At 36.1% G+C, this 23111-nt stretch overlaps 1 protein-coding gene across 4 annotated transcripts in view; it reads left to right on the top strand.

Moving 5' to 3' along the window:
- CCSER1 (coiled-coil serine rich protein 1) overlaps window positions 1-23111 on the top strand; it is a 728492-nt gene that overhangs the window by 141436 nt on the left and 563945 nt on the right. For all 4 annotated transcript variants that reach the window (XM_032861661.1, XM_032861652.1, XM_032861643.1 and 1 more), the window contains exons 2-3: window positions 5236-6600; window positions 12064-12248. In XM_032861661.1, the coding sequence (XP_032717552.1) occupies window positions 5277-6600; window positions 12064-12248 (1509 nt within the window). In that variant the 5' untranslated portion in view covers window positions 5236-5276. The remainder of the gene's footprint in view (window positions 1-5235; window positions 6601-12063; window positions 12249-23111) is intronic.

Here is a 23111-nt window from a genome sequence, read left to right as displayed (position 1 = left end):
AAATCCATCCTTTTTATGTCTTTTTACTTTCCGTTGTCTCTTCTGAGATCATATAGGCCTGGGTCTCAAGATTACATGTCTTACTAAATATGCAGCAGGACCCATTATCTGCCATCAATCTAGACCGAGAACTCCTGTGCTTCCCTAAATCCTGCTGTAATAATCTCTGAAATGTATTCTCCTTTCCTATTGTAACAGTTCCCATTATCATGCTAATTTGGCATCACTCATTCTCTTTTTTCCAAGGAGATTGATTCATACAGATCTCATCAGGGGCAGTCTATCTCTATTTACATACCACCTTTAGAGTCAAATCATTTTTAATAGTTACCTTCCCTAAAGGTAGGTATTTCCGATATAAGCATTTGTTTGTTTAGATTATTTTCTTGTTCATTTGTTGAAAAGACCTTCATGTACTCAGTGTGGCTACATTATTTGCAAATTTAATAATTTGCAAATTGAGCATACCTGATCAGTTATATGGTTTCTCTTTCTGACTTCAGCTGGCAATCTCATTTTTCCTGTGGTCACCCACGTGGTCCTGATCCGTCAGTTTTTGAATTTATCTCAGGTTGCCCTCATTAACCCTGTGGCTGAATTGGCCCTGTTCCTATTGTGGTAGTGATTTATCTGTTAAAAATGCTCCCATTAGTTCTCCATTCATTTAAGGGAAAAACAGTAAAACATTTTAGAAATTCACATAAGAATAATTTACACCATAAAGTTAAAGAATGTTGAGGTATAAATTGCATGGCTTTGTAATAGGAAGAGTCTGGACGGGAAGGCTTTCCATATGAGCCCAAACCACCTAACAGGTTGTGAGCCTCATTTAAATCTGTGGCTAAATGACATAATCAGGTAAGATTGTTTTGGAAACTTCTTCAAGCTTTTGTTTTATTTAATTTTGGTAAAAGTTCATCAATGCCCTTTGATATGTTTACATATAATTTATTTTCTGCCATCAGGTTCTTAATGTTGAAAAATTGTTATCTAGAGAATATTTGGTTTCTACGAGTTTCCTTCTACTTCATCCCGTGTCATAGATTTTCTTTTCAGCATGTTCATTCAGGTTCTCTCGGGCTAGCATCTAGCTGAGATCAGATTTACTTCATGCAACATTCTGCACAAACCTTTTAGATATTGATCATTGTTTTTAAGTTGCAATTAAAATGTATACTTTGGGGAGGTTCATCATAAAGGATTGGAATACTGATCTTGATTTATGTATGCCCCTCCAATATTATTAGGTGACTTTTAAAATGGAGTAATTGGGGAAGATTTTGATAAGTAGCTCATTTTTATAATCACTTTACGCCCCACTTGAATGCATTGCATCAGAAAAGGAAGAAACTGGAAATATATTCAGTATCAGGAAGAGTGCTAAGTTTATTTCTGATGTTGTACCTTCTTATACTTAAAATAATTATTACCTATATTCTAGCTCATGCTACTGGTAAGTGGTAGAGCTTGGATTTGAAACCCTTTTTTGTTTTTGTTTTTGCTTATTGCTTATTGCATGTGTGTGTGTTTTCTGTTTAGTTTTATAAACTAAACATCACAAGTTTGGAGAGAAAGACATGATACTTAGGACTGTCTCAGATGTGGGCTGTCAGGTGACTTCTCTTTGGCTTATGGTGACAAAATACGAGGGGTATTCAAATTCTAGGAAAATATTTGAAGAAATGTTGGGAAAGAAAAAGATGAAGGGGGTTTGGTTTTGTTCTTCTTACTTGCACAGATAGATATAGCTCTCTGTGTATGTGGTATTAAGTTTCTAAGGTGATTGGTTTGAAACCCTGCAAGGTCTTTGTATGCTTTCATATAATGCCTTTGAAATCATAAAAGAAAGTGTGTGTGTATGTGTGTGCATGTGTATTTCAGTATTTATTTTACATATAACTCTATTTTAAATAGGTAGCATTAACAATGCATATAGCCCCTTTAGCTAGAATTTGTATTTTTCTGAACCATGCCAAATAAGATGTCACCTCTCATTTTATTCAGAATAGATCTACTGTATGATGTTGCACTCTCAAGGGTAATGACAGTGTTTGCTAAAGTTACAGAAATCAACTGAATGAAGTACTTCCGGGTTTTTTGTTGTTGTTGTTAAATTCTGGTGTTAAAGAGCTAAGGCTACCATTTATTCAGTTGAGATCAAACTGAATTTCATATCACTTTCAGTAGGGTCAGGTTATGCATCTGTGTGGTGGTATTGTCTATAATAGTCTAATTTTTTGTTTATCAATATTGCTTTAATGGTATAGTTAGAAGACACTCTTCTTAAATAACAAATTTGTTTTCTTTGAGAAAATAATGTTCATAGTAGTAAAGGCCCCTGGAAGATGGGCAGGTCTAGTTCAACCTATATTTTTTTTAGGATCTATTATAATTGAGGTGATATGACTTCTGAACCAAGAAATATTAGAGGGGAACTGAGAAAATATGTTTATTCTATCTGACTTGGAAATTTATAAAAATCATGAAAATATACACAAGGTTTATTAAGAAATTAAAAGGTGATTGTCATAATAAAATTATAATAAAAATAAAATTAACATGTTGCAGTCTTTCATTAATAGTTAATATGATATATTGTTTTATTCAACTTGTTCAGCATTGTGTTTCTAGAGCATTTTCAGATGTTAGCAAATTTTAGATTATTGAATGATTTTATAGTTGGAAAGGCTTTCAGTTAACATGAATCTAAAAGTTGTTATTTAATTAACCTCAAAATTGCAGCATTTATTTATGGTAGTGAGGCAGAAAATAGGTTTATTTAGGTTTGAAGTAACGATGTATTTAAGTTAAACCTTTATCTTCTGAAATCCGTTTACTCTACAGCTACTAATTATATATTATATTAGACACTAAGGTCTCAAAGCAAAGATGCCCTAGTGTTCAGTCTCTCTCAAATAAGTAAAATCTTAAAAAAAAAATACATTTTTTTCATGATTTCACTCTTATTGATGCTTTAGTTAACATCGTTCTCAATTGTGATTTTTCATTAATGTGAATGATTTGTTTCCATTCAATGCCTCTTGAAGAATTTTGTCATAATTGGAGCATTACTAACCATTGTGATTTTTAGCTGGTGGTGAATCTATGGTTATAAATGCATTAATGTCAAGATATTTACCATTATTACTGGATATTTTCAGTATTTGTGTATATTAAAATATTTCTTGGCCTTTTTTTTTTTTAACATTTCTTGCTCTTTTTTTTTTTTAAGATTTTATTTATTTATTTGACAGACAGAGATCACAAGTAGGCAGAGAGGCAGGCAGAGAGAGAGAAGGGGAAGCAGGCTCCCTGCTGAGCAAAAAGCCTGATGCGGGCCTGGATCCCAGGACCCTGAGATCATGACCTGAGCCGAAGGCAGAGGCTTTAACCCACTGAGCCACCCAGGTGCCCTAACATTTCTTGCTCTTGTGTCAGCATTTATTTATTTATTTATTTTTGTATCCACTTTGGAAATTGGAAATTGGTTATAACTTAGATTTAACCTTGGAGGCAAATTAGGTATTTTTAATTTTTGAGATTTTTAAGAGCCTAAGTGTCTTTGTTTATATTTTAAGCTTTATTCTCCCAAAGGCTTTTAAGAATATGTAGATATTTTGGGAGTGTTTTACACATAGTTTGATTTAAATTCAAATTTAGTGATGCAAGTAGAAATCATTTAATAAAAATCATCTAATGCAAATCTGTTAGATTTTATATTATTAGGGACAAAATACTAAATATTTTTGAATGTGAATCTGAAAGGGAATATGTTTTTCATTTTTGTTACATACTTCTTCAGGACCATGAAGGTATTTCACTTGTTCAATCTCATAATCTTTCTGTAAGAATGATAAAATGGAGGGCTGGTCATTTTATGTAGTATTTGTTACTGTTCAGTTAGGTAGTTTTGGTTGCAAAAAAAAAAAAATGAACAGTCTGATTCAAGTTGATGCAGGGGGTATATACATTACAGTTAAGGAATTATGTGAGATATAGAAACAAAACAAAACAAAGCAAAACAGGAACCAATCACAGCACTTTATGAAAATCAGTGGAAAATGGCAGTCATCAGAATGGCAAGACTGACCATATAAAATAAAAGTAGGCATCTCTGGAATGGAAGCATAGCGGGACCTTCAGCAGCACAAGGCTTGGCTCTTGTCTATTGAAGGCAGAATTACTATGCTGATTCTGAGCGGATCCTGTGGTTACATAAAGATTAGTTTCTTATTCCTGCTTTACCACTTACTAGCTGAATGACAGAAAGTCACCTTTCTGCTGTAAAATGACGATGGTAATATTATCTGCTTCTACAGTTAGAAACATTACAAGAGATAATCTGTGTCAGAAAAGTACTTGGTACATCACAGTTAATGAACTGTAGAGCTGCCACCTTCACCTTCTTTCTTTTTCTTCATCATCAGCACCCGACATTAATATGGTTCATAAATTTTCAGTGCTTCTGCTTTTGTCACTATGTATTCTTACTTGTCTCAACATTACCAGTTTAATTAGTTGTCATTCAAGTCTTGTCTTCAACTCAAAGTCACAGTTTCCTCATAACCTTACCTTGTTTCTAACCCTGCACTGTATCTTTCGTGGTTTAGTTTCCTCTGCCAGAGGCCTGATTATCTCTAACTGCCCCCAAATCAAACTCCAAGGAGAAGAATGCTTCCTGTTTTGTTTTTCTTTGACTGAAGGTTCTAGTGTCTGATCATCCATTGGTCTGGTCTGTGATTGTTAAGTTCAGATCAGTAGCCTGTTGAGTCTTGTGATGTTACCTGCTACTGGCCAATAGAGGTAGAGGTGGGGCTTTTTACCCAGAAAGAAGTGATTATGGCAGTCTCATGCCTACTACATCTAAAACAGTAGACATAGAAAGTTAGGATCAAACAACTTACCAAATTATGGAACTAGTGGGAGTAGTAAAGCTGGGTCTTGAATAGTAATCTGTGTCTCCCAACCCAATAATCTTTTCAACAGACTAAGCATTCTTGGTAATCTTGAAATATTTGAGCCATTATAAAATTGCTGTGCAAATTACTGGATAATCTTGGTACTTAAAATTTCAAAAAAATTCTTAAGTATCAGATTTTATTATTTATTATTTTAGTATGAACTGAATTCTATTCCATGTCCTGAAAAACAGTGTTTTATTTTAAAATGTCTTTATTTTTATAATTTATAATTGAATGCTACTGACTTGTTCTTTTTGTTTTAACCTTTTTTTAGGCTGCTAAGTTGGCTCTCACAGTGCAAGCCTTGGAGTCCCAATGGGGGACTCAGGATCAAGACGATCTACCCTGGTCTCCCGGTTGCCAATATTCAGAAGAAGTATTAGCAGAAGACATGATTCTCTTCCTTCCTCACCCTCCTCCAGTAATACAGTTGGTGTCCACAGTTCCTCTCCTTCCAGCACTAACTCAAGCTCAGGTAGCACAGGTAAACGCAGGAGCATATTCCGTACTCCTTCCATTAGTTTCCACCATAAGAAGGGGAATGAACCTAAGCAAGACTCTACCAACCAGAACCTTAGTATTTCAAATGGTGCTCAATCTGGTCATAGCAGTATGCCAAAACTGAGTTTGGAAGAACATATTAAAACCAGGGGAAGACATTCCGTTGGTTTTAGCAGTTCACGGAATAAGAAGATAACAAGATCTTTAACAGAAGATTTTGAAAGGGAAAAGGAGCACTCAACTAATAAGAATGTTTTTATAAATTGCCTAAGTTCTGGCAAAAGTGAGGGGGATGATTCTGGATTCACGGAGGAGCAAACTCGCCGTTCTGTTAGGCAGTCAACAAAGAAGCTACTTACTAAATCCTTTTCATCTCACTATAAGTTTTCTAAAGCAGTTCCACAGAGTCAATCCATTTCATTGGTACAACAGTCTGGATTCTCATTGGAAATTACACAGTACCAAGAGAGAGAACCTGTATTAGTAAGAGCTTCTCCATCTTGTTCTGTGGATGTAACAGAACGGGCAGGAAGTTCTTTACAGTCTCCATTGCTTTCTGCTGATCTTACAACAGCTCAGACACCTTCAGAGTTTTTAGCCTTGACTGAAGATTCTGTGTCTGAAGCGGATGCATTTCCTAAAAGTGGAAGCATGGCATCCCACTGTGACAACTTTGGCCACAATGATTCTACCTCTCAGATCTCTTCCAATCCTGCTGCTGTTACAAAGACAACAATAGACCTTATGGGAACTGTTCCCTGTGCAATTATGTCTCCTGGAAAATACAGGTTAGAAGGCCGGTGTAGCACTGAATCTAATTCCTTATTAGAAACCTCTGCTGCTAATCAGAAGGAAGTGTTATTGCAAATCACCGAACTACCTGTTATGAATGGGAACAACTCAGAGACTCACCTATCAGGAGATATGCAAAGAGAAGAACATATGGTAGTACAAAATGGTGAAACAATGTTGGCAACAAGCTCCCCAAGGAAACTTGGATTTTATGAGCAACATAAAGCAATAGCTGACCGTGTTAAAGGGATTCATCCTGTTTCAGATTCAAGGGTAATACCTTCTTCTGGTGACCATCATATTTTTAACAAAACATCCTATGGATATGAATCAAACCCTGCCAAAGGTATGGTCAGTTTCTTTGTATTGTAAATATGAAATAGAATTTTCATTCTAATTTATTTAATTTTCTTATTCCAGCTCATGAATAGAAACCACCTTTTCCTTATTTTCCACTCTCTAGTCTTTTTTCTTATTTATAATTCGTCTTAAATCTTTACTTGATTTTAAACTTACCTGACTTGTATTATGCTAAAATGTAATTCAGCAATATTACTCATTTTTCTTAGTTGTGTTGTCCAGATCCTGGCCCTCAGAAGAGAGATGAAAGAAATTAATTTTATTTGGAAATGTGGCCTTATCTAAAATAAGGATTTCCTTTTTTAGAGGAAATGGTAGAGAATTGGTGTTTCTTAGTCAATGAAATTAATTTTATTTCTTAGTCAATGAAATGGTTATATTCCAGCCAAAGTCACTATAAAAGAAATTTCCATAATTTAAATTCTACTTCCTTTTTTAACAAAACTTGAATTAAGTAGGATCTATGTTTCAGCACAAATAAATATAAATCTTTAAATATAATAGGCTTGTAATATTTAAAAATACTGTCCTTGGATCCTGGATACTGGTTCTGATCTGCCTCTGTCATTAAATACCTGTGTAACATTGGGTACTTTCTCTTCGGTTAAAAAAGGGGGGTATGGAAATGGGTGGCTGAATTATTCCAGTATGTCATTTAACAGAAAACTTCGTTATTTAAATTTCATTTAAGAAAACTGTTGAGGGGCGCCTGGGTGGCTCAGTGGGTTAAGCCTCTGCCTTCGGCTCAGGTCGTGATCCCAGTGTCCTGGGATTGAGCCCCACATCTGGCTCTCTGCTCAGCAGGGAGCCTGCTTCCTCCTCTCTCTCTCTTTGCCTGCCTCTCTGCCTCCTTGTGATCTCTGTCTGTCAAATAAATAAATAAAATCTTAAAAAAAAAAAAAAGAAAAAAAAAGAAAAAAGAAAACTGTTGAATGTATGCCACCTACGGGGCTGTATTTGACAGTATTTTATCTTTTTTTTCTTTTTTTTTCCTCTGCTGTGATCCCTACTGCCTCTGCTGCTGCTGTTGCTACTCCTACTATTCCTATTACTTCTACTACTACTACTGCCAACTAGTTCTCCCAACATTGAATGCTTCTTATGTCTTATCATTATTATTTCCAATTCTTTGGACTTTGGATACATTAATTCATCAAATTCTCACATGGTTGTAATTGCTACAATTACAGCCACCCATTTTACAGATAAAATACTTGGAACACAGATACATTAAGTAATGTTTCTGAAGTCACAACATTAGTAGATAATTGTTTGGGATACAAACCCTATGAGACAGGTATTAGTGGTCTCCATTTTACAAATACGTAAACTGAGACCAAGGGATCATATGGCTGTTAAGTGGCAAAGATCAAATTACAACTGTCTCAATTCAAAACTCAGGCTCTTAGTGACCGGGCTTAGTGATGTCATGACCCCAGCTCTTTCTAAAACATTAAGAATAATACTAAATTATTACATAAAAATTACAATAAGTCAAATTATATATCAGAGTGTCAAGAATCTTAAGATTATATGATTAATCCAATTAGTCCCTCCATGAATATAACAATTTAAACGTTTTATTTTCTTAAAGATTTTATTTATTTATATTTGTGAGAGAGCAAGGGAATGGAAAGAGAGCCCGAGGGGTGGGGAGGGACAGAGGAAGAAGCAGACTTCCCACTGATCAGGGAGTCCAATACTGTACTTGATTCCAGGACGGTGGGATCATGACCTGAGCCAAAGGCGGCTGCTTAACCGACTGAGGCACCCAGATGCCCAATTTTAAAGTTTTAAATGCATGAGTGAATTCTCTAGCTGTATAATTATGCAGCCCAATATTTTCCACATTTAATACAAGATCATTTTTATGCATCTGCCTACTTTTTAAATTGTTTTTATCTTGGTAGCCTTGTTTGTACTTACGGCTTTAGTTACACCTTTAGTTAATTCTTTAATTATAGTATAGTAATAATAAGAACAATGCTGATTGATGATGGTCAACCTTTTTGTTCACTTAATGTGTGCCCAAAAGTATGCTAAGCAATTTATTTGCATTGTTTCATTTAATCTTCTTTTTAAATTTATTTTTAAAAATTTAATTACAGTGTACTTAACATACAGTGTTTTACTAGTTTTGGGTATACAATATAGTGATTCATCAGTCCCTTATCTTACTCAGTGCTCATCAAGATAAGTATCTTTTTTTTTTTTTTTTTAAGATTTTATTTATTTATTTCACAGACAGAGATCACAAGTCAGACAGAGATCACAAGTAGGCAGAGAGGCAGGCAGAGAGAGAGGGGGAAGCAGGCTTCCCGCTGAGCAGAGAGCCCGATGCGGGGCTCGATCCCAGGACCCCGGGATCATGACCTGTGCCGAAAGCAGAGTTTTTAACCCACTGAGCCACCCAGGCGCCCCAAGATAAGTATCATTTAATCTTTTTTTTTTTTTTTAAGATTTTATTTATTTATTTGACAGAGATCACAAGCCAGCAGAGAGGCAGGCAGAGAGAAGGGGGGAAGCAGGCTCCCTGCTGAGCAGAGAGCCCCATATGGGACTCAGTCCTAGGACCCTGAGATCATGACCTGAGCCAAAGGCAGAGTCTTAACCCACTGAGCCACCCATGTGCCCCAGTATTGTTTAATCATAATGAAAGTTTTATATGGCAATTATTAATAATTAAGGATTAAGTTCAGTAACTATGAAATCACACTGTTAGCAAATGGTGGATCTCAAATTGGAATTTAGGCAGTTTTTAAAAGAAATAGCACCAAAAAAAGAGTAGAAATGTACTTCTCCTGATTATCTCTAATTCTTATTTAGAAACAATCATTTGTCTCGATGCCGAATTGAATGCTGTATATACTTACCTCTGTGGGAATATCTTGCTGACTATTAATCTGTTGACTAAGATCCTAATTGTGAGCCATTTAACACATTAAAGTAATTTTGATGAATTTGATAATGTGTTGCTGGTTCTTGGGACATTAGCTGTTTATTTGTGTTATCTACAACTTTAAAAAAGAGAGGGATAGACAAATAAGCTGGTAACGTCAACAAGGAAAAGATAATAGTATTCTATCCTTCAGTATGTGGAGAGGTTTTTGTGGCATTCATAAAGATTTTATAATTTGGAAGTTCAACATTTTAAAACCTGTTAAGTAAATGTTTTTTATGTAAGAAAGAATTTCTATGTACACTAAATTCCATAATACTAAATTTATTCTGCGTTTATTATGGAAGATGTTTAAATTAGTATTTAATACATACCTGAATGTCTGGGGTATATAGTCATATCAAAAATAATATAAAGTTGAGCTCTTTATTTTTCTATTCACTGTTGATGAACATTTAGATTGTTTACATACTTAGATATTATACATGATGCTACTATAAACGTGGGGTACAGCTATCTCTTTGAGCTAATGATTTAATTTCCTTTTGATATATACCCAGAAATGGAATTCCTGCATCATATGGTAACTTTATTTTTAATTTCTTGAATAAACTCCATACTTTCTCCATAGTAGCTGTACCACTTTGCATCCCCACCATCAGTATATAAAGGTTCCTTTTTCTTCACAGCATTGACAATGCGTGTTCTCTTTTGACTTTTTATTACTAGCTGTCCTAACTGGTGTGGTGTGATATCTCATGGTTTTGATTTACCTTTTCCTGGTGAATAGTGATGCAGAACATCTTTTCATATGCCTGTTGAGTTGTATGAGTTCCTTGTATATTTTGGATGTTAACCCCTTATAGGGTATGCTATTTGAAGATTTATTTTCTCCCATTCTATAATCTGCCTTTTCATTTTGTTGATTGTTTACTTTGCTTGCAGAAGCTTTTCACTTTGAAATAGTACCAGTTTATTTTTGCTTTTGTTGCTTTTGCTTTTGGTGTGAAACCCAAGAAGTCATTGCCAAGACTAATGTCACAGAGCTTACCCATACTTTTTTTTTCTAGGAGTTTTATAATTTCAGGCCTTATGTTCAAATCTTTAATTCATTTTGAGATTTTTTTTTTTTTTGTATGTTATAAGATGGGGTTCTAGGTTCATTCATTTACATATGGCTCTTCAGTTTTTCCAACACCATTTACTGAAGAGACTGTCCTTTCTGCATTGCATATTCTTGGGTCCTTTGACAAAAATTAATTGCTCATATGTGATGGTTTTATTTCTGGGCTTTTTATTCTGTCCCATCATTGATCCATGTTCTGTTTTTATGCCAATACTGTACTGTTTGATTACTTTAGCTTCGTGATATAGAGTGAAATCAGGCAATATGACACCTTCAGCTTTGTTCTTTCTCAGGATTGCTTCGGCTGTTTGAGGTCTTTTGCAGTTCTTTTGTAGAATTGCTTTTGTATTTCCGTGAGAAACAACATTATAATTTTGATAGGGTTTGCATTGAATCTGTAGATTGCTTGAAGTAGTAAGGACATTTTAACAATATTAATTCCTCCAGTCTATGAACAAAGAATATCTTTCCATTTATTTATGTATTCTTCAACTCCTTTCGTCAGTGTCTTAGAGTTTCCCATGTAGTGATATTTCCCTTCCTTGGTTAAATTTGTTTCTAAGTATTTTATCCTTTTTGTTGATATTACAAATGGGATTATTTTCTTAATTTCACTTTCTGATAGTTCATTGTCTATAGTTTGGCCTCAGGTCTCACAAAGACCCTTTTAAGTATGGTGAGCAGGGTATTAATCAGGGTAGAATATTAGTGAAGAGTTGAAGGTGATGAGGGAGTAAGATACACAAAATTTAAGAGAAATATAACTGTGCAAAGCCTATGAGATCAAGGTCATGGGACTGCAGTGTGCCTGCAGTGTTCCAGCAACTGCTAGAGGCCGTGGAAGAGGGTGCAGCAGGTGAAGTTACAGGTGAACATAGGGAGACTCTTAATGGAGGGACAGATCACAAGGCAACTTAGGTTGGGAAAATATCAACTCTGTGACTAGAAGAGTGATCATGACCAATGTCACTTAACGTCTTCAGTGTATCATTCTGGTTACCATGTGGAAAGCAGGCTGTGTTTTTTGAAGAGATAGAGGTAAGTGGGAATGGGCAAAAGCAGGAGACTATTTAAGTATTATAGTAACCCAAGCTAGGGTTGGTAAGAGTTTGGTCCAGGATGCATTGGTGGAGAAGGTAGTAAGAAGTGATCAGATTCTGTATGCAATTTAAAGGTAATAAGGACAGGCTTGGATTATGCAATTTATCTGAGATATGGAGAAGCCAAGGATGACCATGAAGGTTTTGAGCTTTGAAGTGATTACATGATTAAGTAAACTAAATTTACCATTACTAATTAAAAATTTTTTGTATGATAGAGAGTTTGAATGACACTAAGAGTTTCTCATTTTTTTCAATGGAACATTTGTAAAAACTACATTTAAGCATTTGTATTAATTTTTATTTATTTATCTATTTTCATAGTTCTTGCCAGTAGCTTCAGTCCATATCGTGAAGGAAGATTTATAGAAAGGCGACTGCGATCCTCATCCGAAGGAACTGCAGGGAGCAGCAGGATGATTTTGAAACCAAAAGATGGAAATGTAGAAGAAGTGAGTAGTTTAAGAAAGCAAAGAGCAGGTTCATCATCTTCAAAAATGAACAGCATGGTAAGTGTGTGTGTATACTTGCATTAATTAAGATAATTACGGATGTGCCTGGGGTATTTATGCCTCTTGCAAAATTAAAACAGACTGACAGAAAACAAACAGACTAAAGAATAGATACTTCATATTTGAAGGGAAAATTGGTCTCCTTAGTTGACGTCGCATGTTAGAGAGGCTGTGTTTTCACTTCAGATTCTTATGTGTCGTGACAGATAGTAGTACACCTGACAGTTACCCTTAATTCCTATCTTCCTTGCTTCCATAGAAGATTTGATACATCTCTTCTAGAACAAGACCCTGGGATACGCAAACTAATTAAAAATGCTGAACATCACAAGGGTACCCTTTGGTAACCATTCTTTCACACCATCTCTCTACCCTATAGCCACTCTAAAAATGTCCAGTTATAAGCCATACTTACGCCACTACCACCCATTGACCTCTTGGTGGATCCTGCTCTGCCCGTCCTTTTACAGTTGCCTGTCCACACAGAATGAGGAGCTTTGGGGTCAAGACAAAATGCCCATCCAAAGCTTTGACACATTCTAGGTAACCAGGATTCCAGATTTCTTGTCTAAACTGCAGGAACCTTCCAGGTGAGGGTGAAGGTAGCGTGTATATAGGGAGTCAGGTCTGAGTTTGCACTTGGGGACTGTGGTGTCTAGAGGCACAAGTATGATTCTCCTTCACAGTGAGAGATAAAACCAGGTGGGAAGAGGTGATGAGTAGACTACAGCCCAGGAGGTCCGGAAAGCCTTGGATTTCACAAATACTTGGGTGGGCTTGACTTTTGGAATTCTCTTTGCTCACTTTCTCACAAATGTTTCCTTTTTCAGCAGTGTTTTTTGTTCTTGATATTTAACAGTGTTTTCTAAAAATGATCTATCTACTTGTCTACCTACCTACCTATCTTCCTATTCATGGATATGTGTGAAAAATCCTCAAAATTAAATTACTTGTACATTTTATCTCTGTGAATTTTACATGATTTATTTCCAAAAGAAAATAGTTCATCCAGTTTTAACAATTGTATTGTGAAGAAGTCTTAAGTTACTGAGGCAGCACTGAGTGAGAGCAAAACTACTGTACTTGAAGTTAAAAGTTCTAGCAATTAGGTCAGGTTTGGACAGATCTTACTCTTGGGCAAATCAGTAACTACAAAACAACAAATGATAGTGGACTTTTGTTTCCATTATACTAAAAAAAGATTGTGTGTTTGTGTTTATATTTATAGAGAGAAAGATCCTGTATTATATTTCATCTTTTTTGGGGGGGTGATATTTTACTTTATTACTGTTGCTTTTAATTTTTTTTTTATTTTTAATTTTATATATATATAAAGTATTATTAGCCCCAGGGGTACAGATCTGTGAATTGCCAGGTTTACACACTTCACAGCACCCACCATAGCACATACGCTCCCCAATGTCCATAACCCCACCACCCTCTCTCTATCCCCCTCCCCCCCGGCAACCCTCAGTTTGTTTTGTGAGATTAAGAGTCCCGCTCCCGATCACATCTTGTTTCATTTATTCTTTTCCTACCCTCCAAACCACCCATGTTGCATCTCCACTTCCTCATATCAGGGAGATCATATGATAGTTGTCTTTCTCCGATTGACTTATTTTGCTAAGCATAATACCCTCTAGTTCCATCCACGTTGTCACAAATGGCAAGATTTCATTTCTTTTGATGGCTGCATAGTATTCCATTGTATATATATACCACCTCTTCTTTATCCATTCATCTGTTGATGGACATCTAGGTTCTTTCCATAGTTCGGCTATTGCAGACATTGCTGCTATAAACATGCGGGGGCACGTGCCTTTTCGGATCACTACATTTGTATCTTTAGGGTAAATACCCTGTAGTGCTGTTGCTGGGTCATAGAGTAACTCTATTTACGACTTTTTGAGGAACCTCCATGCTGTTTTTTAGAGTGGTTACACTAGCTTGCATTCCCACCAACAGTGTAGGAGGGTTCCCCTTTCTCCGCATCCTCACCAGCATCTGTCATTTCCTGACTCGTTAATTTTAGCCATTCTGACTGATGCGAGGTGGTATCTCATTGTGGTTTTGATTTGTATTTCCCTGATGCCTTGATGTGGAGTGATGTGGAGCACTTGTTTATGTGTTTGTTGGCCATTTGGATGTCTTCTTTGCAGAAATGTCTGTTCATGTCCTCTGCCCATTTCTTGATTGGATTATTTGTTCTTTGGGTGTTGAGTTTGATAAGCTCTTTATATATTTCGGATACTAGACCTTTATCTGTTTGTTGTTTGATATGTTGTTTGCAAATATCTTCTCCCATTCTGTCAGTTGTCTTTTGGTTTTGTTAACTGTTTCCTTTGCTGTGCAAAAGCTTTTGATCTTGATGAAGTCCCAATGGTTCATTTTTGCCCTTGCTTCCCTTGCCTTTGATGATGTTCCTAGGAAGAAGTTGCTGCAGCTGAGGTTGAAGAGGTTGCTGCCTGTGTTCTCCTCAAGGATTTTGATGGATTCCTTTCTCACATTGAGGTCCTTCATCCATTCTGAGTCCATTTTTGTGTGTGGTGTAAGGAAATGGTCCAGTTTCATTCTTCTGCATGTGGCTGTCCAATTTTCCCAACACCATTTGTTGAAGAGGCTGTCTTTTTTCCATCGGATATTCTTTCCTGCTTTGTCGAAGATTAGTTGACCATAGAGTTGAGGGTCTATTTCTGGGCTCACTATTCTGTTCCATTGATCTATGTGTCTGTTTTTGTGCCAGTACCATGCTGTCTTGATGATGACAGCTTTGTAATAGAGCTTGAAGTCCGGAATTGTGATGCCACCAACTTTGGCTTTCTTTTTCAATATTCCTTTGGCTATTCGAGGTCTTTTCTGGTTCCATATAAATTTTAAGATTATTTGTTCCATTTCTTTGAAAAAAAATGGGTGGGATTTTGATAGGGATTGAATTAAATGTGTAGATTGCTTTAGGTAGCATAGACTTTTTCCCAATATTTATTCTTCCAACCCAGGAGCATGGAACATTTTTCCATTTCTTTGTGTCTTCCTCAATTTCTTTCATGAGTATTTTATAGTTTTCTGAGTATAGATTCTTATCCTCTTTGGTTAGGTTTATTCCTAAGTATCTTATAGTTTTGGGTACAGTTGTAAATGGGATTGACTCCTTAATTTCTCTTTCTTCTGTCTTGTTGTTGGTGTAGAGAAATACAACTGATTTCTGTGCATTGATTTTATATCTTGACACTTTACAAATTCCTGTATAAGTTCTAGCAGTTTTGGAGTGGATTCTTTTGGGTTTTCCACATATAGTATCATATCATCTGCTAAGAGTGATAGTTTGACTTCTTCTTGCTGATTTGGATGCCTTTAATTTCTTTTTGTTGTCTGACTATTGAGGCTAGGACTTCTAGTAGTATGTTGAATAGCAGTGGTGATAATGGACATCCAGGCCGTGTTCCTGACCTTAGTGGAAAAGCTCTCAGTTTTTTTCCGATGAGAATGATATTTGCGGTGGGTTTTTGATAGATGGCTTTGATGATATTGAGGTATGTGCCCTCTATCCCTACACTTTGAAGAATTTTGATCGGGAAGGGATGCTGTACTTTGTCAAATGCTTTTTTAGCATCTATGGAGAGTATCATATGGTTCTTGTTCTTTCTTTTATTAATGTATTGTATCACACTGATTGATTTGTGGATGTTGAACCAACCTTGCAGCCCTGGAATAAATTCACTTGGTCGTGGTGAATAATCCTTTTAATGTATTGTTGGATCCTATTGGCTAGTATTGTGGTGAGAATTTTTGCATCTGTGTTCATCATGGATATTGGTCTGTAATTCTCTTTTTTGATGGGATCCCTGTCTGGTTTTGGGATCAAGGTGATGCTGGCCTCATAAAATGAGTTTGGAAGTTTTCCTTCCATTTCTATTTTTTGGAACAGTTTCAGAAAGAGTAGGAATTAATTCTTCTTTAAATGTTTGGTAGAATTCCCCTGGGAAGCCGTCTAGCCCTGGGTTCTTGTTTGTTTGGAGATTTTTGATGACTGTTTCAATCTCTTTACTAGTTATGGGTCTGTTCAGGTTTTCTATTTCTTCCTGGTTCAGTTGTGGTAGTTTATATATCTCTAGGAATGCATCCATTTCTTCCAGATTGTCAAATTTGCTGGCGTAGAGTTGCTCATAATATGTTCTTATAATTGTTTGTATTTCTTTGGTGTTGGTTGTGATCTCTCTTCTTTCATTCATGATTTTATTTATTGGGTCCTTTCTCTTTTCTTTTTGATAATTCTGGCCAGGGGTTTATCAGTTTTATTAATTCTTTCAAAGAACCAGCTCCTAGTTTCATTGATTTGTGTTTTTTTGTTGTTGTTTTTTGTTTTTTGTTTTTTTTTTTTTTTGGTTTCCGCTCTGATCTTTATTATTTCTCTTCTCCTGCTGGGTTTAGGCTTTCTTTGTTGTTCTTTCTCCAGGTCCTTTAGTGTAGGGTTGGGTTGTGTATTTGAGACCTTTCTTGTTTCTTGAGAAAGGCTTGTATCGCTTTATATTTTCCTCTCAGGACTGCCTTTGCTGTGTCCCACAGATTTTGAACCGTAATGTTTTCATTATCATTTGTTTCCATGAATTTTTTCAATTCTTCTTTAATTTCCTTGTTGACCCATTCATTCTTTAGAAGGATGCTCTTTAGTCTCCATGTATTTGAGTTTTTTCTAAATTTCCTCTTGTAATTGAGTTCTAGCTTCAGAGCATTGTGGTCTGAAAATATGCAGGGAATGATCCCAATCTTTTGATTCCAGTTAAGACCTGATTTATGACCCAAGATGTGATCTACTCTGGAGAATGTTCCATGTGCACTAGAGAAGAATGTGTATTCTGTTGCTTTGGGATGAAATGTTCTGAGTATTTCTGTGATGTCCATCTGGTCCAGTGTCATTTAAGGCCTTTATTTCCTTGTTGATCTTTTGTGTGGGTGATCTGTCCATTTCAGTGAGGGGAGTGGTAAAGTCCCCTAATATTATTGTATTATTGTCGATGTGTTTCTTTGATTTTGTTATTATTGGTCTATATAGTTGGCTGCTCCCATGTTAGGGGCATAGATATTTAAAATTGTTAGATATTCTTGTTGGACAGACCCTTTGAGTATGATATAGTATCCTTCCTCATCTCTTGTTATAGTCTTTGGCTTAAAATCTAATTGACCTGAGATAAGGATTGCCACCACAGCTTTCTTTTGATGTCCATTAGCATGGTAAATTGTTTTCCACCCCCTCACTTTAAATCTGGAGGTATCTTTTGGTCTAAAATGAGTGTCTTGTAGACAGCATATTGATGGGTTTTGTTTTTTTTATCCATTCTGATACCTTTTGTCTTTTGATTGGGGCATTTAGCCCATTTACATTCAGGGTAACTTTTGAGAGATATGAATTTAGTGCCATTGTATTGCCTGTTAAGGTGACTGTTGTTGTATATTGTTTCTCTTCCTTTCTGGTCTACTACTTTTAGGCTGTCTCTTTGCTTAGAGGATCCCTTTCAGTATTTCCTGTAGAGCTAGTTTGGTGTTTAGAAATTCTTTTAGTTTTTGTTTGTCCTGGAAGCTTTTTATCTCTCCTTCTATTTTCAGTGATAGCCTAGATGGATATAGTATTCTTGGCTGCATGTTTTTCTCGTTTAGTGCTCTGCATATATCATGCCAGTTTTTTCTGGCTTGCCAGGTCTCTGTGGATAAGTCTGATGCCTATCTAATATTTTTACCATTGTATGTTACAGACTTCTTGTCCTGGGCTGCTTTTAGGATTTTCTCTTTGTCGCTAAGATTTGTAAATTTTACTGTTAGGTGATGGGGTGTGGACCCATTCTTACTGATTTTGAGGGGGGGGGTTCTCTGCACCTCCTGGATTTTGATGCTTGTTCCCTTTGCAGTATTAGGGAAATTCTCTATTATAATTCTCTCCAATATACCTTCTGCTCCCCTCTCTCTTTCTTCTTTTGGAATCCCAATTATTCTAATGTTGTTTCGTCTTATGGTATCACTTATCTCTCAAATTCTCCCCTCGTGGTCCATTAGTTGTTTGTCTCTCTTTTGCTCAGCTTCTTTATTCTCTGTCATTTGGTCTTCTATATCAGTAATTCTCTCTTCTGCCTCATTTATCCTAGCAGTAAGAGCCTCCATTTTTTATTACACCTCATTAATAGCTTTTTTTATTTCAACTTGGTTAGATTTTAGTTCCCTCATTTCTCCAGAAAGGGCTTTTATTTCTCCAGACAGGGTTTTTCTAATATCTTCCATGCCTTTTCCGAGCCTGGCTAGCACCTTGAGAATCATCATTCTGAACTCTAGATTTGACATATTACCAATGTCCATATTGACTAGGTCCCTAGCCTTTGGTAAAGCCTCTTGTTCTTTTTTTTTTTTTGTGGTGAGTTTTTCCACCTTGTCATTTTATCAAGATAAGAATATATGAAGGAGCAAATAAAATACTAAAAGGGTGGCAAAGATCCCGGGAAAATGTGCTTTAACCAAATCAGAAGAGGCCCCAAATCAAGGGGGGGAGAAAGAAGGTAAAAAGAAGTTCAGAAAAAAAAATTTAAAAAAGAAAACAAATAAAGAAAAAATATAAAAAAAGAAAGAAATATATATATTAGACTGGTGAATAGAACAGGGTTACTCACTTAATTTTGGGAGCATTTTGGTATCTTAGAAGAAACTACCTCCCAAAATTTTAAAGAATGAAAAACATATATAAGGGTAAACACAGTGAAGGGATGGAATATGACTGTAAAGATGAAAATTTAAAAAAAATTCTAAAAAAAGAGTTGATATAATAAATTGGTTGGGAGAATAAAGAAAAAGAAAATGGAGAGAATTTGCTCAGGCTGGAGACTAGAACAAAGCCCTGTGCTAGATTTAGGGTGTATTTTGATCTATTAGATGTAGTTGTAGCCCAAATTTTTTAGAAGAAGAAAACCCTATGTGTATACAAAAAATAAAGTTAGATACAATGAAGGATAAAATATGACTATAATAGTGAAGGTTCAAAAAAGTTTTTTTTATGAAATGTATTAAGATAAACTAGTTAAAAGAGGAAAGTGTTAAAAGTTTTAAAAGAAAATTAGCAGAAGAAAAAAATAAAATTAAAAAAATTAATTAACTTTGCGAGACTAAAGAATCATGGGGAGAAAGCCATGAATTCCATGCTTTGCTTTCTCCTCCTCTGGAGTTCGGCTATTCTCCTTGGTAAGTGAACATGGTCTTGGCTGGATTTCTTGTTGATCTTCTTGGGGAAGGGCCTGTTATAGTGATTCTCAAGTGTCTTTGCCTGAAGCGGAATTGCACCGCCCTTACCAGGGGCCGGGCTAAGTAATTAGCTCTGGTTCGCTTTCGGGAGCTTTTTGTTCCCTGAACGCTTTCCGCAGAGTTCTGGAGGATGGGAATGAAAATGGCGGCCTCCTGATCTCCAGCCTGAAGGAGCAGAGAGCACGGGGCCCCACTCCTCAGTGCACCCTCAGAGAAAAGCGCTCAATCATTCCCGTCTCCCTGGCCTCCGCCTGCACTCTGAGCTCACCCAGCCTGTGACCAAGCTTTCCTGTCTCTGGCGCACAGCCCAGCCTGGAGTCTCTGAACTCCACAGATACCTGAGCTCTTCCAGGGGAGTCTCCACGGATCTTGTGGGGTCCTCACTCACAGAGCAGTGGCTTGTGCCATGGATCATGATAGGGTAACCCTGAGCTGAGAGCTCACTCCTTGGCTCTGTCTCTGTAGCCGGCTTCCCCACTCTAATACCTGTGAGCTCTGTAACACTCAGGTAGCCCCGATCTTTCTGTGACCCCACGGGACCTGAGGCCACGCTGTCCCTGTGTGGGCTTCACTCCGGCTTAGCCTCTGGAGCGATGTCCCTCCGTGGAGCAGACCTTTAAAAGTTCCGATTTTGTGCTCCGTTGCTCTGCCGCTTGCCAGGAGCCAGCCCCTCCCGCTGTGGTCTATCTTTCTGTCGCTTTGGATTCACTTCGCCGCCGGTCCTACCTTTCAGAAAGTGGTCAATTTTCTGTTTCTAGAGTTGCTGTTCTTCTTCTCTTGGATCTCCTGTTGGATTTGTAGGTGTTCTGAATGTTTTGATAAGCTCTCTAGCTGATCTGCTACCTGACATCATCTCAGCCTGCTACTTTTCCACCATCTTGACTCCTCCCCGTTTTTAATTTTTTAATAGAGAGAGAGAGAAAGAGTGCTTGTGTGTGGACTGAAGGGGAAGAGGAGGAGGGAGCAGAGGGAGAGAGAGAATCTTAAGCAGGCTCCACGCCCAGAATGGAGACCCACAGGGGGCTCAGTCTCATGACCCTGAGATCATGGCTTGAGCTGAAATCAAGAGTCAGATGATTAACCAACGATCCCCTCAGTTGGTATTTTTTAAGTGCAAGAACATGTTAAAAAGATTTCTGGTTGATGCAGCGTTAGAAGTTATGGCTAATGACTTTTCATGAAACATTTCTTTTCACAAAATTCTCATTTTTCCTTCATAGAGATACATAAATAATGGTACACTGTGTATTAGACTTGTCCAAAGTTGGGCCTTTAACATACTCTATCTCATGTTTTCCATAATATATTTAAGTAATTCTCCTTGTAACATCTAAAATTACTCTTCTTCCCATATCCAGTTTCAGGATTTAAAATTTAAAATGTCAGAACACAAAAATGCGAGTTTGTTCTTTATTTGAGGCTTTCTATAGTTTTCAAGAAGTGTCCCTGCAGTGGTATGGATCTGCCACTAGATGGCAGAGTTACATCATTGTCATGGTTAGGGAAAGGCTTTCATTGTTAGAAACTTGGTTGAAATATTGTACATTTTCATTGAATTTCATTTTATTTCAATGAAATTTCATTTCATTTCATTGAATTTATAGGTCATACTCTTTGAAATAAATACTGATGTTTGAATTTCCATATGAAACCTATCAAAGATTACTTTATGACTTTACTGTTTTCTTTTGGATTTCACAACTAATACCTCATCCTTTTCATTCACAGTGTAATCATGAATTTAAAATGGATAAAATATATTCTTAGATATATTATATATAATTAAAAATGTGTATTATATATAATGATATATTAAAATATATCTTTAAGCATATTTAAAGATAAAATATGTTCTTGAAATAGATTCCCTATATTTCTGTGTTCATAGCAATATAAGGAACAAATGTTAGGACTTAGAGGCATGGTGGGAAGTAGTTTTAGTTTTATGTGAAAAAGTAACATATTTAAGAAATTATATCTTTATTTGTGAATAGTGACACACATTTTCTATATTCCTCTTTGAAAATAATTCAACTGCATGTATTTAATTAATAATGCAACTGTATGTATTTAAGAAAACATGTTCAGTTATTCTTTCCTTTTAGAGCAATAATAATAGGAACATGTATTTTCAATACTTATGTGGACCAAGGGACTGCTCTTAATGCTTCATGTGTATTTTCACATCAAGTCCTTAACCGTACTATGAACCAAGTGTTGCTACTATTAATCACATTCATAAAAGAGGACAATAAAGCACTGAGAAGATAAGCATCTTGCCCCAAAATACAGATATAGGTAGAGATAGGATTTAGATTTGGATTCTGCCTGTCTAACTTTAAACCCTAGATGCTTTGAGGAGAATAAAATAGATTAAAAATTAAATTTTTTTGCATTATTTCTATGTAATGAAGTTAACACAGTTAAGGCAGCCTATACTTGCTCTAGTTAAGGCAGCCTATACAGCCCTCTGTAAGGGATACAAAAATGAAACAAAATTTAGTGCTGATTCTGAACTTAAAATGTGGTAGTATTTACTGATATGTTAATGAATGTATCATGTATTTACTGAAGGTTATCTCATCTAGAAAGGAACTTTTTCACAAAAAAAAGATTCATATTTAGAAGGAACTGGAGTATTTTTTCTGGTTCATGGGGATTTAAGTTTACCCATGGAATATAGTTTTATTTATTAAGATGCTAAGGGTTTCTGAATAACCAAAGATACGCTCTAATAGGCTAGGTAGACCACAATGCTAGTGTTTTTTTGTATATTTGGATGGGGGTATTTCAGTTTGAAGGGAGAGGGGAGGATGTATTAACTCTTTGAACATCAGTGGCTCAGAAGAAATTGGAGTTGGCTTAAATTTATTATAGGAAACCAAAATATATCTGGAAAAATTTGATAAGCATTCACATTTATTATGTTTTTTCAAGTTCCTTTAAGTAAAGATTTTTCTTCATTTTCCTCTGTTGAGTTACTTTCTTGATAAAATAGTATGGTCCATATATCTTAAAGAGCTTTTCCAAAAATAGGCTCATTCTTTCTAGGAACTTTTCCTTCAGACTGTGGTATATAAATGAATAAATTTAAGGAGATGTCATGGTTTCTTGAACAGTTTTGCACAGTGACATTTAACTCCATATGTATTTGCAAGACCACCTTGCTCTAAAAAAGTTATTAATGTGAGGATATATTCATATGTAATGGATATTCCTATGTAATGGGTAATACAGAGGCTCTGACATTTCTTATAGCAAGGAAAATGATTGAATGTATGAATGAGGTTAAGCTAGGATATGTGATAGCAAATAACCTCTGAATCTTAGTCACTTTCATAGTATGGATTTATTTCTCATTCAGGCTGTATGTTTGTTGTGGAAGTTTCTGGGAGTTCCGTTTAATGTCTCATTCTGTATCCAAGCTGTTCAACCAGCTACCACTGTGAATATTGCCTTTCACCATAGCAAAAAGAGATCTCAGGAGGTCCTCATCCCAGTAATAAATGCTCTGACCTGTGAGAGACTCATATCACTTTCTCTTAAAATTTATTGACGAGTTCTAGTCACTTGGTCCAAACCAGC

The sequence above is a fragment of the Lontra canadensis genome, unplaced genomic scaffold (assembly GCF_010015895.1).
Source record: "Lontra canadensis isolate GAN:19392208 unplaced genomic scaffold, GSC_riverotter_1.0 scaffold1, whole genome shotgun sequence".
In the NCBI taxonomy this organism is placed as follows: domain Eukaryota; kingdom Metazoa; phylum Chordata; class Mammalia; order Carnivora; family Mustelidae; genus Lontra; species Lontra canadensis.
The sequence above is the reverse complement of the archived record's forward strand: the minus strand, read 5'-3'. Positions and strand labels throughout refer to the sequence as shown.